Source organism: Harmonia axyridis, chromosome X, assembly GCF_914767665.1.
Source record: "Harmonia axyridis chromosome X, icHarAxyr1.1, whole genome shotgun sequence".
NCBI classification, from domain to species: Eukaryota; Metazoa; Arthropoda; class Insecta; order Coleoptera; family Coccinellidae; genus Harmonia; species Harmonia axyridis.
Genome location: NC_059508.1, coordinates 15,400,120 through 15,415,227, shown reverse-complemented (window position 1 = coordinate 15,415,227; position 15,108 = coordinate 15,400,120). Strand labels below are relative to the sequence as shown.

At 31.2% G+C, this 15,108-nt stretch overlaps 4 protein-coding genes across 4 annotated transcripts; 3 read left to right on the top strand and 1 right to left on the bottom strand.

Annotated features, from left to right (window-relative positions):
- The first annotated feature begins 381 nt into the window (after positions 1–381).
- On the top strand, positions 382–2,777 carry LOC123686501 (deoxyribodipyrimidine photo-lyase-like). Its single transcript, XM_045626688.1, has 7 exons — positions 382–865; positions 921–1,120; positions 1,171–1,320; positions 1,452–1,656; positions 1,716–1,908; positions 1,999–2,240; positions 2,306–2,777. The coding sequence occupies exons 1-7, from the start codon at positions 538–540 to the stop codon at positions 2,656–2,658; spliced, it is 1,671 nt and encodes a 556-aa protein (XP_045482644.1). The 5' UTR covers positions 382–537; the 3' UTR covers positions 2,659–2,777.
- Positions 2,778–3,863: 1,086 nt separating this feature from the next.
- On the top strand, positions 3,864–5,418 carry LOC123686167. Its single transcript, XM_045626169.1, has 4 exons — positions 3,864–4,303; positions 4,591–4,778; positions 4,836–4,886; positions 4,952–5,418. The coding sequence occupies exons 1-4, from the start codon at positions 4,117–4,119 to the stop codon at positions 5,033–5,035; spliced, it is 510 nt and encodes a 169-aa protein (XP_045482125.1). The 5' UTR covers positions 3,864–4,116; the 3' UTR covers positions 5,036–5,418.
- A 1,098-nt stretch (positions 5,419–6,516) lies between these two features.
- Positions 6,517–10,256, bottom strand: LOC123685711 (gamma-1-syntrophin). The gene is made up of 9 exons (XM_045625536.1): positions 10,113–10,256; positions 9,855–10,056; positions 9,643–9,802; positions 9,446–9,571; positions 8,944–9,275; positions 8,697–8,855; positions 8,331–8,555; positions 8,070–8,273; positions 6,517–8,019 (listed from the first exon to the last, which is right to left on the bottom strand). Exons 2-9 carry the CDS (start codon positions 10,047–10,049, stop codon positions 7,912–7,914), a joined length of 1,509 nt encoding a protein of 502 aa, XP_045481492.1. The 5' UTR covers positions 10,050–10,056; positions 10,113–10,256; the 3' UTR covers positions 6,517–7,911.
- Positions 10,257–10,825: 569 nt separating this feature from the next.
- LOC123685712 (hydroxymethylglutaryl-CoA lyase, mitochondrial) lies at positions 10,826–12,419 on the top strand. The gene is made up of 4 exons (XM_045625537.1): positions 10,826–10,961; positions 11,015–11,157; positions 11,208–11,331; positions 11,391–12,419. Exons 1-4 carry the CDS (start codon positions 10,887–10,889, stop codon positions 12,027–12,029), a joined length of 981 nt encoding a protein of 326 aa, XP_045481493.1. The 5' UTR covers positions 10,826–10,886; the 3' UTR covers positions 12,030–12,419.
- The last annotated feature ends 2,689 nt before the right edge of the window (positions 12,420–15,108 follow it).

Genomic DNA, 15,108 nt, shown 5'->3' with positions numbered 1-15,108 from the left:
TACCGTTATAAAAATTTAAAAAAATCCGTACCATCCGTAAAAAAATTCTCTCACCCAAAAAACCTGAAATAATAACAAAGATATAGTTTTAACATTATTTAGGGTGAGAGAAAATCTAATATTCTGGTCGTGTGAATGATGGATAAGATATAAAATGTCTATTGTAGAAATATTTTAGAACTTATTTTTTTTATGTGTTTATCTTTAAAGTTCGTGTCTCCTAAATTATATCAAACAAAATCTTATCACTGGAAACACCAGTATTTTTGGACATCTCAGTAACAATAAAAACATGAAAACATTAAAAACTAATATTCATTATCAACATAGACCTAATATCAAATATTTGATATTAGGTCTATGATTATCAATAATTAATACTCTATGTGCATAATATATACAAAAAAATGACAACAAACTTGCAGAACGGAAATTTGAGATATTGGGATAGAGTGTTGGTGCTCTTATATTCTGTGTAATAAATTTATAACCGGTTCTTTCTTAGTTTCGTAAGCACCTATAATTTTACACAAGAAGATGGCTCCAACTATTTTGAAGGATTTAGCTAAAGAAATATTTGCTAAAAATATAGTTAAATCTAGAAGCGAAACTGGTAAATCTATACAAGAATTCAAATTCAAAAAAGACAGGTGCAGACTACTTTCTAAATATGAAGATTTAAGGGAAGATAGTAAAGGAATCATATATTGGATGAGTAGGGAATCGAGAGTTAATGATAACTGGGCTCTTCTATTTGCACAGAAGTTATGTTTTAAATATGAGGTACCTCTTCATGTATGTTTTTTTTTGGATGACTTCAAAGAACTATATCCTACTACAAGACAGACTGGGTTTTTGAGAAAAGGTTATTTTTTCTTATTTTATTTCAACTGGGTATATAGCTTTATTAAATTTTTTAGGCCTAGACCATGTGAAGAAAGATTTGGAAAAATTGAATATTCCTTTTTATCTGTTGAAAAACTCTCCATTGGAATTAGTCGATATAATCAAAACTAATGATATTGGATGTTTGGTTTGTGATTTCTTTCCACTTAGAATTATCACAAATTGGCAAAAAAAGCTGCAGGAATCACTTCCAAGTAATGTCGCAATTGTTCAGGTAATTTGGTACTCTGAGAATAAGATAAAAAATCTTATAGAGATTTGTAGGTTGATGCACATAATATTGTTCCATGTTGGGTTGCTTCGGACAAACTAGAAAGAGCAGCTAGATCCATTCGTCCTAAAATATTGAAACAGCTTCCAACCTATTTGACAGAATTCCCTCAAGTCAGTAAACAAAAAGAAACAAAAGAGTTGGTGAGTAACTCACATTTGTAAGCCACTGTATTAAAAATTGGGGAATGCATTATTATTTGAAAATTTAAATTAACAACAGTATACTTAACCAAGAATTTAATTTGTCTATTAAAGTTTTATTTCTACTTCAGATCATCAAATCAGAGCTGAAGTGGTCTAAAGGGGATAAGCTTGAAATAGAACATGTTGAAGAAATAACATGGGCTGAACCAGGAGAAGAAGGTGGTTTGGAGATGCTGAGAACATTTCTCTTGGAACGGTTACAATATTATGGTATTAGCAGCAATGAACCATCAAAAAAACATCAGTCTAACTTGTCTCCTTGGTTACATTTTGGTGGGTTGAAATTTGAATGTTATAGGGAAAATTGGGAGATTTTAATCAATAATTTGTAGGTCAAATATCAGCTCAGAGAATCGCATTGGAGGTATCTAAATTGAAGAAAACTTGGACAACTCAGTGTGAACGATTTTTGGAAGAAGCGATTATTCGCAAAGAAATATGTGATAATTTCTGCCTGTACAACAGTAACTACGATAGCCTCCAAGGAGCAGATAAATGGGCCCAGGACACCTTGAATTTACATAGGTAATTTCTTTCTGAAAAGCTGAACACGTCCTATCAGAAACTCTTCACTTCATTGTTTTCAATTTGGACCAACCATTTGAATTTTTTTAGGGACGATAAGAGAGATTATTTATATACAGCTGAACAGTTTGAACAATGTCTAACACATGATCCAATTTGGAATTCTGCTCAGTTCCAATTGGTTACTGAAGGTAAACTTCAAGGATATATGAGGATGTATTGGTGTAAGAAAATATTAGAGTGGACAGAATCTCCTGAAAAAGCAATTGAGACTGCCTTATGGCTCAATGATAAGTATAGCATCGATGGAAGTGATCCTAATGGTTTTGTTGGTAAGATGGATATGTTCTTCGGAGGAGTTTTTTTCTTTAATAACCTTATTTTTTCCTGTTATCAGGAGTAATGTGGTCAGTATGCGGCATTCACGATCAGGGATTTAAAGAAAGACCAGTATTTGGTAAAATACGTTTTATGGTAGACTACAGCCTAAGCAGAAAATATGATATTAAAACTTACTGCGCCAAGTATCGACCAAATGCTAAAGTTAGTTCCAATATCACCAAGTATCTGCAGAGCTCAAAATCGAAAACAGAAGATGGTAAGGGTCAAGGCAAAACAGAACAAAAAGATACAAAAAAGACAGATATTAAAGATAGTAAAAAACTAAAGGCAGAAAATCATACTTCCGAAAAGAAAAGAAATATTAAAGATGAATCTGATGGAGGATCTAAGAAGAAAAGGAAAATTTAAATTCCTATCAACAATTAAAAAATTTTGAATCTCGTTCAAATGTTGACTACCTCAAAAGTTTTTATCATTCACATGTTTTTATTCAATAAGTTTTTGGCAATAAACAGATATTTGCACTATATTAGTTTTTCTTCTTTATTCAAATTCTATTTATGCTCATAAGGTATAAATATAAATAAGTAATAATTATCATCTGGATATGAAATAAATAAAAAATATGAAAAAAAATACACTGAGTCTCAAAACTGGATAGACAAATATGACTGCAAAGTTTCCGATTTATTATTATGTATTTGCAGAACAAAAACATATGCAAGAATGTAATATATATTGCAGAATGAAGCTAGTAAAAAATTATTCTTATTCATATTTTACTATCCTATCATCCTTTTGTACATTAAATTTCCAATGTAATTTATTAAACAGGTTTTACCGCGATTTTCAACATTTACGTGGAATTATTTCTATAATAGCAATGTGTTTAAGTAGTCTGTACACTTTAAAAATTCGTTTTAACATAATTTTAAACGTTTTCAATTTTTTCAAAATTGCAATAACTATTATCAAATAAATGGAAAACCGATTTGAATTATTATTAATAATATCGTATTCTATGAGATAATTGGAATACCCTATATAATAATGCAGTAGAAACCGATCTGAAAAAATAAGCGTAGGCGATAAAAAAGAGTAACAAAACGTAAAAATGCGTTTTTTTAAATTTTTGTCTGTGGGTCAATCTGTTAAGTACCTATATATTAAAATCTCTGAAATTATATCACGGATTTAACAGCGTTTTTTCTGTTCTATTTAAATCAGATGGGATGAAAAAAGTTATCGCCATTTCAAGATGGTTTTTTTCGAGGGCGAAGTTTCGGACCCAAACGAGAAACTTTTAAACACGCCTAAATTCGAATTATTTTCACATTAGACGTTATAATCCAAAGTTTGAAAAGAAAAAGATGCATGAGAGTACAGAGAAAATATATTGGTATTATGTGGGTAGAAATAATGAATAATAAAATTGTACTGTTTAATCCCCATAACGCCTTGAACATAAATATGTATGGTTTTAATATATTCCACCTCAGATTAGCATAACTCTACTGAGACATAAATATGTAGGAAGACAGCGGGAGCAAACTTAAAATCAATCTGTGATCCAAGATTATAACACTCTACACTATTCTATGCAACTGTCAACTTTGACTTATAGCTTCTATTAAGCATAAACAATTCTAATTTGACATAATTTAATTTCACTGGAAATAACTTGAATTACTCAGACTTGCTGGATTAATAAATTTCCCATTAACGAGGGTGTGACATGGTACTGTTTATCAACAAAATGAAACGATAACCGGTCAAAAAGTGCTTCGAAATTCAATTAGTTTGAATCTGTCCTAACGAAATTTTCAGATATCCTATCAAGAATAACATTTAGTAATAATATTAAAAATGGTTGTATTAACTTCTTGTTGGTCTCCATGTATATGGATTGATGCTTTGAAAACAGGATGCAAAGCTGTTGCATTTTATACTGGGGCCATGTCCGTGGTTTTGATGACTTTTATTAGTTTTAATATGGCCGGTGGAGATTCTACCCAGCTCTATAATCCTTTATTTGAAACTGATGTTAGAGGCTGTAAGTATCGTTTTACTTATGATTTGTAGGCATATTAAGAAAATATATAGCAAAGAAATAAATTTACTCTGTCTATGTATTTGTCTATTTATTAAGTGTTGCTTGCATCTGAATTCGTTTATGAAATATTTCAATTATGTTGATACCAAATTACAATTTTTATTATTTATTCTGTTTGTTGACTTTCTATCTAGGATTGTAGCATTAGGACAATTTTTTTTCTTTTGCTCACCTAAAGAATTCTAGTGAGTTATAATTTGACGATTGATTTTTTTTTTCTTCAACAGCTATGCGTTACATTGGTGGATTAATGCTGACTTACTTGTTGGCACTGATATTGTCTGCAGCCATTCTTGTTGCAGGTTTAAGAAGAATGACTAGGGGGTTGCTATTACCTTGGTTGATTTTGTTTGGAATTGCTATTTTATTTCAATTATTATTTGGAATTTGGCTTATATACGGTTATTATATTTATGTAAGTATATTCTGTATAACATTTTCCTCGTTGTAATTGTGAAATTGTCATTCTCAGCTAGAAGCAACACTTTATGCCTTTATGGATTGGATTTGGATGGCTTACAATGTGAGTTTAAGAATTATTTCTTATGAAAGTAAATGCTCATATATTCTAAAAATTTTTGTTTCCAGATTTACTGTTGGCTCGTGGTTTATTCGCAATATCAAATATTTGAAGAAATGCAGTCACCAAATATTGAACTGTTGTGGCCTTAATGATGATAGCTATATGCTATAAATCGTTGAATCTAGTTTTATACAAATATGTTTAAGCTAGTTCATAGTGACATTCTTCGACTAATCCTGAATTACTGTTGTACCTCTGGGATCTGATATTGTAAATATTTTGTAGTTATTTTTCTGAGGAGAATGACCATTAATAAATGACAAAGTATGCAAATTGACTGCAAAGAGGTGTGAACAGATCTGAATAGTCAAGAAAGACACTGATTACGAAGCTAATGTTTAATTTTTTATAAACTTTTATATCGATTTTTATAAAATGGTATCTTATTGTATCATATTCAATTATCCGTCCATAATATTGTTCTAATTATATAGTATATGTCAGTATTTTCAAATAAATAATATATACCAGAGGGGCAATTTTTTAATTTTGGAAGTAATTTTATATATATTTGAAATCTTTACCCATTTGTTACCTTTCAGTATAAGGGTTCTAAGAGTTCCCTCAGAAGCCTACCAAAGTGGAAAAAATTAACATAAGAATTTGGGCCAAACATTGAAAATAAGTTGGAGAGATTATTAAAAAACCATTTCTACTCAATAAATTTAATCACATAGTCAACAAGTAATAAATAATGTACTTTAAGATATGCTACATATTGGTCTTAAATAACAGAAATATAATCAAATGACAAGTTTTATCGATACTTTTCGAAACAATTAAATACTCACAACCATTTGAAGTTACAATTTAGTTTTTATAGATTCCCAAAATTATCATTCAAAATTCACATATAATGTTAAAAGTATAATTTCATATCTTTTTTAATTGTCAACAATTAATAAATTTAGACTAGATATTTACTTAAATATGAAGAATAATTCAACAAGAAATGCACTTGAATGTACAGTATTACCCAAAAATCCACAATTGAATAAATAAAAACTAGAAATGATCAACTCCTACTTTTCCAAAACATTTTTAAGATATATTCCACAGTACTCTTTGGGTAACCCTGTACATTTGGAAATTTGGTTGAAGACAATAAAATACCATCATCCAACCATTGGGTCAAGGATTTCTAAAACTATAAGTATTCAATAACAATTAAGAGAACATGATGAAATAGTAATATTTTATCACGAACTCAAAAGTTTTCAATTGCTTCTAAAATTGGAAGAGTTACAAATATAATGGAAGCCTTTCAGAATATACTTGGAATTAGATTTTATAGAAATTTTAACATTATATTCAAACTGTAATTGTTAATTTTTATGAATAAAAAAATGTTGAATTCATAAGTTAGCCCCCCAAGCATATCTGATAGACAGATTTTGAGTGTTCCACGACAAATATCCTCGAATATCTCAGTAATAGATTGAATAAACAAAACTAATAACCTTGTAGATTTAATTATTTAGTTTTTGGCTCGGATTCTGAATGACAGGTTTAAATGTTTGTTGTGTAGAACAAATGTAAAAAATGGAGAGTATTTGTTGGATATTTTTTCGTGGGACGATATAAACATACAACTTTTATTTTACCTATATTATAATAAGGAACATTCTCACTACAACTTTACATATATTTGTAGATATTGTGCATTTCATCTAATTTATACATTTCTTTAGATTCCAGACAGAACAGTTGTCAAGGTTAATATAAAGCAGTTTCAAATAATTTGAAACTAGAGGTGAATTCTGGTCATTATTACATTATATTTATTTCATGCATTTGTGTATTAGGAGAAAACTGAAGGTATTTTGGCTATTCCACGCAAATATAAGGATACTACACATCAATTGTACAGTTTCATTGCAAATGAGAGATTAAGACAATTATTTCAGTTTAAGTAATGATTACAATTTTTTTTTGTTTAAAATCAAAGTAATTCTATGAATCTTTTTTAATATCAGTAGATTAGATTTCGATTCTAATATCAGTCATGTCAAAGTTCATTTTTATCAGTTTTAATTTTTATTTGATGGCTTTAGGTTTTTGTATTTCATTACATGAAAAGGTAAAGGTAGAATCAAGAATCATTACAATTATTCAAACCGTACAGACTCGACTCAGAAAAAATTGACATTTAGGTTTTAGATAATAATATTATAGAATATGAATATCCGCTATAAGATGAATTTGGAAATGTAAGATTGACACAACTTGGTAATATATTTTTTATATATACCTGTTTAAGAAGTGACAAATTTGTCATGTCTCCATCTAAATCGAAATTCTACATATAAATGACAATTAGAAGAGTCTGAAAGACTCTTCGATGTTATGAAACTCAGCTACATATTTACTAATATGTAAATCTCAACTCTCCGTATGAGACAGAAGCTCAGTTGAGCAAGATAGGAGAATTGTTTGTATTCGGTAGAATTCCCATTTTAAGAATCCCTGAAATCAGAAAAACATTTTCCCCGTCCAGGAATTGAACTCCTCACATTCGTAAAGACATACTGTTCTCTTCTAGCCTAGTAATGCGGTGAAGGTCCAAATAGAACACAAATTCCTTCTTTCTAGTTTTTTTTTCTCAATTTTTAATGGTGGCATTATCTAAAACCTCAATATCATGTTTATTTTGGTTACACAGTATCTGTTGATTCAGCACTCGAAAAGAAAGATTGCATGAATATAAATCAATAAAATTGATACAAAAAAAAATAGTTCACCTTTGAGTAACTACAGAGATTACAAAGATGGAGTTGCCAATGTTAAACAAAGTTTATGGACAAATATTCTCTTAGTATTGAGCGTATTCAATTCTGAAAAAATGATCAATCAATTTTGCATTTAAATAAACTCACCCCCCCAAATTGGAACTTATCGATAATATGCTTCAACATTTTCTGCTCTGGATACTGAATTAGGTAAGATCCAAGGCAGGACATTAGGGTTATGGTATCATAGAGCAGAGAAAACCAGGATCGACAGAAGCTACCTTTGCAGTAAGAAAGGCATGCATGCAGAACAGCAAACTTTGAAGTATGGAACATTCCAATTCCTTGAAAAAAATAAAATTTACATTTTGAACTGTTAAAAACAAAATCTTACCTTAGTATCAATAGCTCTAGTTTCACAGTCTTGAAAATGTAATTTCAGCTTAGATTTACCATCATCTGAGGAACCCCTTAACTGTGAAAATTTATATTGCCATGCAGGAGTTTTAGAGTCGCCCTCATGTAAAGAAAATCCTATATTCCAGTCCAGAGTTAACCCTGCTGTTTTTCCATTACAGCTTACTGTGAATGTTTTATTCTGAAAGGAGAGTCAATTGATGATAAGCGTGTTGTTTTTTACCTGCAAATAACTTACACCTAATTTCATAACAGCTGTAACAACCGATGAGTGCCAAGCATTTTCTATTCTTAGTAATTCTTGCCTCGTTTCCACTGAGAAATATCTAGAGTCCTGTCCAGATGTTTGTACAAGAAAACAATGTTGTCTTTCATCTACATTTTCAGAATCTTTGACAACTCTAAACATCGTCTGATACACTTTGAACATCAAGGGACATTTACCCCAATCTATTATGTTCAACTACAAATAAAAGATGATACGTGAATATCGTTTAACGTCTGTGTGTGAATAAATGAAATATTCAATTCTGAATGCCATGAAATTAATTTTATTCATAAAAGATAATGTTTTATCTGCCTTTGCAGATTTATTTCTACTTACCGGTGGTGTGTCGAACAGCATTAGATCAGTACCTTTTAAAGCAAAAAACCTAGGTTTATAATTTTGCCAAGGTTGGTTGTTATTCAGTACACCTTCATTCACCCATCCCATGTATTCTATTTTGTCCGATACACTGAAGTTCCGGTTATAAAGTTTCATCTGGAGAAAATAATTATATGAGATCTTTCATGCTTAGGATAAATCAATTTATTTGTAGCTGTAGTCATGAATATTATAAAATTCTTACTTGTAAATTAGTAAGTCCGATTATATTGTCAGTGATATATTTGAGCCATTGTGAGAGTATTGCTGTATCGTCGCAATGAATAATGCCAGTACTCATGCCATTGAGACCTCTGACTTCGAAAGAATTTGGTCTCAATTTATCAGTTCCGAAGATATATCTGGTAACATATGCCATCATGAGAGGTAAAGTTACAATATCTATCCAGCGTGTCATCAGTTCTTGATCGCATTCAGAATACAAAGAGCTAGGTCTGCTACAATTATTTGTAACTTTGAGACTTTCATCTGAGGTCTCCTTTTCTTCAGTATTGTTGTCTTCCTGTTCCTTTTCCTCTACAATTTTAAACAGAATTCAGTATGAAAAATGTGAAATGTATATTTTTTAAACACTAGCTATCAACAGAACAAACATAAAGAAATCAATAATTTTTTGAATTTATAACTTTGACATAAATTAGATCAGATATTCTTTTGTCTGAGAATATTGATATAAAAGACAATACCTTGCTTTTGTAGAAATGGGGTTGCAGCTTTATAATGTTTAACAGTCAGAACAACTAAATCACCTGCATTTCTCAATATATTTACAGCATCATCATGTGGGCATGCAGTTATGTATTCTCCATTAACTGAAAGATAAAATACATAACAAACGTACTGTACCTTTAGAGGTAAATGGAAAGGTAAAATTATTATGTACCTTTGATAATTGCATCCCCTACAAATAGTTCCCCGGTTTGTTCTGCTGCTTGACTTTTATATATTCTTGAAATCAAAATGGGTAGTTTATGTTCTGCTCCACCTTTGATACTCAGGCCTAATCCACCTACTTTCTGTCTGCGAATTTGTACCATTCTCTCCTGAAAAGAAGTAGAATTAGTGAATTGTTAAAGTATATGTGGAGATGAGTACTTTTGAAGTTAGAGGCTTCTCTGGAGGAACAATTTCCTCTTTTTGCAGCCTCAATACTTCCATGGATAAATGTAACCTTACTGGAACGGGTCTACTTTTACCATCACTGACTGATACCATTCCAGTTCTCACTTTTAATTTTTGGTCCATTTTTTCTTCTATAGGTGTAGTCATCCTAGTTGAATTGATTCTCATCTTGAACCTATTATATTTTTTAAGATTTAGAATAATGAAAGAAAATTATTATGATGAACTCACCTAATTTCAATTCGAACTAGAACAAATAGGCATTCAGTTTACGACAGTCTTCATATAATATAAGAATATTTCTGTTAGAAACAGGCAATTTTTTCGTTAATCACTCAGCGAATTTTTCAAAAAATGTAACATTCTCGTTTTTTCTTTACTTTGGTCCTTTGACAGCTCGATGATGATAAGCTTGATCATATCAATAGATTTGAGATTCAGAGCAATGAATAATCAATATCGAGAAGTAAGAAACGGCACTCAAAGTCTTTAGGTGGATACTCAAAATTTAGTTGTTATTGCTAATCAACTTCAACCTGCTCATTTAAACCTTTATTTAATTTAGGATATTGAAAGGATTACTAGTTATAAAACATCGGCAACAGCGCATTGTAACTCTAAAGTAATGCAAAGCGTTTTTGGGGTAGTGTATCTGGGGTAGTCTATGTATGGGGTAAGTAGCCCTTCTAGGATTCTTGAATCTGACAACCAGCGCCCTCTAAGGACAATGTCTATCAAGTATTCATTTGAATTTTTCGGAAAAATTCTTTAATGGATGTTTTTCCTAATAAGTTTCTTCTTCCCTAGATTTTCTTGATTGCGCAAGATGGATCACCAAGCCAAGCTTTTGAATCGAATGAAATGATTTAAACTGTTTACATTGGTTTCAAGTGATAACACGAGGTCATTACTGTTTATCAGATGGTACTGTAAACGAACAGTAAACGAACTTTCAAAGCTTCAATTTATTTATCATTCCAATTAGTGACATTATTTGAAACAATAATGGTTCGCCCTTTCCGCTCAAGTGGACTGCTTAAAAAATTCACAAAATGGACAGTGTTGAGAACAATGAGTGAAGTCAGTAAGTTATTCATATCTTTAAGTAGTTTTCTTATACTTAAGACTTTTAGGAATCTCAGACTGCAGTGAAAATTGTAGAAGTAGGACCCAGAGATGGTTTACAAAATGAACCGGTGAATGTTCCGACTGAAATTAAAATTGATTTTATTAATAAATTATCTGATACCGGATTAAAAGCAATCGAAGTGACAAGGTAACAGTTTACAGTTGTCTTCTCTGGTTTTCTAATTGAGTTATTTTTAGTTTTGTTAGTCCAAAGTGGGTCCCACAGATGGCGGATAATACTCAAGTATACGCAGGAATTTCGAAAAAAAAAGATATCGATTACAGTGTTTTAGTACCTAATATAAATGGACTCGAATCAGCTGTAAGTTTATAGATAAGAAAAATCGACTGTTTGAATCAACTTCAATTTTCTTTTTCCAGCTAAGTGTAGGAATCAAGGAAATAGCAGTATTTGGTACGGTTTCAGAATCCTTCGCAAGGAAAAATACTAACTGTTCAGTGCAGGAGGGTTTCGACAGAATAAAAAAAATTGCGGATTTAGCAAAAAATCACGACTTGAAGATTAGGGGTTATATATCATGTGTAGTGGGTTGTCCGTACGATGGTGTCATAAAACCCTCCGCTGTAACTAAAGCTGTAAACTCTTTGTTAGAGTTAGGATGTTATGAAGTATCTTTGGGGGACACAATTGGGGTCGGAACTAAGAAAACAATTCATGCTATGATCAAAGATATTTTGAGAACTACAAAACCAGAATCTTTAGCAATTCATTGTCATGACACATATGGACAAGCCCTTGCGAATATTTGCACTGCACTGGATTTAGGGGTTACTGTAGTCGATTCCTCAGTATCTGGCTTGGGTGGATGTCCATATGCCAAAGGTGCCACTGGAAACGTTGCTACAGAAGACTTGGTATATATGCTTCACGGTTTGGGAGTGAACACTGGTGTTGATTTAAAAAAATTGATTGCTGCTGGACATTTCATCTCAACCGCTATAGACAGACCTACAGCTTCAAAAGTTAATGCTGCCCTTTATTCCAAATACTTTTTATGATGTATGGCCAGTATTTCTCTCACCACTTTTTCCAATAACGAAAAACAAGATATTATCTTCAGCGTTCAAAGTTAGGTATACAATAAGAATAATATAATCTATACATATAATAAAGCGGTAGAAACCGATGTCTGTACATTCCATTGTTTCATGAAAGAATTAGAGTAGCAGGACATAAAATACATTTTCAAAAATGTTTGCCTATTTCCTCTCCTAAACTATTATTGGAATTTCACAGTTAGATTGAGATAAACTTGAAGCAACATTTTGACTTTATTTAATCGAAATCGGATGGAAATAAAAAAAGGTATTTAAATATTTATAACCTGATTTTATTCAAATTGAGTTTCGTTTTGTTTCATTTGTAATAAAAGTTCAAATTACCTGTAATTTGGTTTTATTTACAATAATGGTACTTGCGATAATTCTGCCTTTAAACCCTTGAAAATTTGATATAAAAAAGTTTCATAGCTTATAAATGAAAAATGTCAGTTTACTTTCCAGAGAGTTTCATAATAATTGTGAGAAGTTGTAGGAAATATTCTGAAGAAATGTTCATTGGATACATTAATTTCAAAGGTTAAAAACTGAGAAATGAAAAAAAATGCATTTTTAAAAACTATATTTTACAATTTTTTCAACACAATATAAAAAATTCGATTTATTACATGAAATATGGCAGAGAATATTAACATGCTTAGTATTATTGCGAAAAATAAAATTCCAAAGATAGATTGAGTACCTATTTATTTATGATCAAGTTTGAATGTTTGTCCTGTTCAAATGTGCGTTGTTTCATTTTGTTTAGTGTTTAAACTTTTTCTTACATGTCCAAGAAACACTTCGTTTCCATTGATGAAAATAAATGTTATGAAATTATATGATTGATAAAATTGACAATAATAATATATAATAAAAGAGTAGAAATGCGAAAACGATTTTATCGAATTTCAACTAGCTTTTTATGAATAAAAGGGAAAATGTTATCTAAATAAAACATATGAGACATACAGCAATATAAAAAATATTAATCAAGAGATATTAATCCCATAGTTTCGTAATTTTCGTTAGTCTGCTATGAAAAAATATTACTAAATAATTTATTCCAGTGTGGAAATATATGATATTCAGATGCTTGAAAGCATCTGAATTCTAGATCGACCTCATATATTTCCACACTGAAATAAATTATTTAGTAATATTTTTTCATAGCAGACTAACGAAAATTACGAAACTATGGGATTAATATCTCATAAGTATCAATATCTCATAAGTATCATACTTATGATAGTGAGTTTACTTTACATCTTTACAATACTATGAATTCTTCTGTATCTGAATTATTTTTCGATAGATCTGTTAGTTTCTGTTCTGGAACTTCATCAACTATTTCAAAAACTTCATTAACTATTTCATTAACTATTTCAAATGCTGATCCTTCCATTTCATTTTGTTCTTTATTTTCTGATTCCGGTGCAGTTTGTAATTCTTTTGATATTGCTGTTGCTTCACCACAATTCGGCTCACCGGTATTTTTCCCTAGAGATAAAAGATCAATTTTTTCTATAACTTCGAACCCCTCTTCTACAACTTTTCCTTTCCATTTTTTGGGGTGTGGGTCCTTGAAACCATCTGGATAAGGCTTTTGACCAACTTTCTGGATATGAAGTTCTATAATTCTAGCTTCATCCGAAAGCTCTTGCCGTTTAGATAGCTTAGTCAAATAGCCATACATAGTTCCATTGAACAGAAAGGACCATAACCTCTTTCCTTCCTTTCCAGATGGTATCATTTCGTAATAGCAGACGTCAATTGCTTCCTCAGGTCTATTCTGTCTGAATGCGATTGTGAAACCATCGTTGGAACGTTCAATCAATATCAAAGATATAAGATCAGATTTATGGATTATGAAGTACAGACGACGTGGGATAGGTCCAATCAAGAATCGTAGATTTATTGAAGGTGGAGTATTGTGAAGAATGTATTTAGAGTGAGTTTCTAGAATATGCCGTACCATTTCTTCATCTGTGCTACCTTGCCAGTTGCAAACATCATCCGGTATAACTAAGTAGGTACGATTAGACACCGCCAAAGGACATCTAATTTTTCTGAATTTGCAGTGGCTGTAGATATGGTCGATCGTTTGGCAATCACCACCCACATATGCTTCACAAGGTGGAAAACAGCAGGGGAATGGTGTTAGAGAGGCTAGTTCATAATAGACACGTTGTTCTAAGGCATTATCATATTCTGGTGGCACTTGGATCGAACGAGAGTGATAATATCCATCATAACACGTTTTACAGATACTCTTGACTGAGTCGCAAGAATAAGCCGGTAAGCAAAACAATGGAATTTGACACACACCACACTTGAAGAGATCATCGAGTTCTTTGTACTTCAGTATAGGCAGTAATAACAATTTGTTTGGATTCATTTTGTATTATTTTCAATTAGAACAAGCGCACTGAACGAACTCGAATCAACTAATTACATATGTACATTACTAAGTACGTGTGGTCCAAGGAGGGGAACACACATGTATGAACTTTTTTCTACAGCGTTCTGAAACAATAATATTATCATGAGAATACAGCGAAGAACCAGGCAGCAAAATTTTAACAGCTCCCTCTGGGTGTTGCAGTTTCTTCTCAGTTAGTATACTTTTAAAATGCCATTTTCCAACTTCTACACTCTGTATCTCGAAAACTGATCAAGAGATTGTGTTGGACTCAAAGATTTTCTTGTTCAGGAGTTTATATTCCACAAAATACAAAAAATTAACTGGATACAATTCTTCTATTAGGATGGTCCTTTTAGTCCATGAATTATTTTCTCCTATCTAACAGAAACTCTTTTAATAAAATGATGAAGTCAGAAATTTTCGCTCGTTCAAATTCATATACTTCAATTCATTTTCCGAACACAAATCTGGAGTGAGAACTTCCTGGTCTGTAACATATCATGGAAGATAGAATAACAGGACAATTGAAAAGTTCCCGGTCTACCCTAGAAAAACAATTTTTTTTTGGCAAAATTCGATTTTATTGTTCAACATAGCATTCTTTTGAGGTCTGAG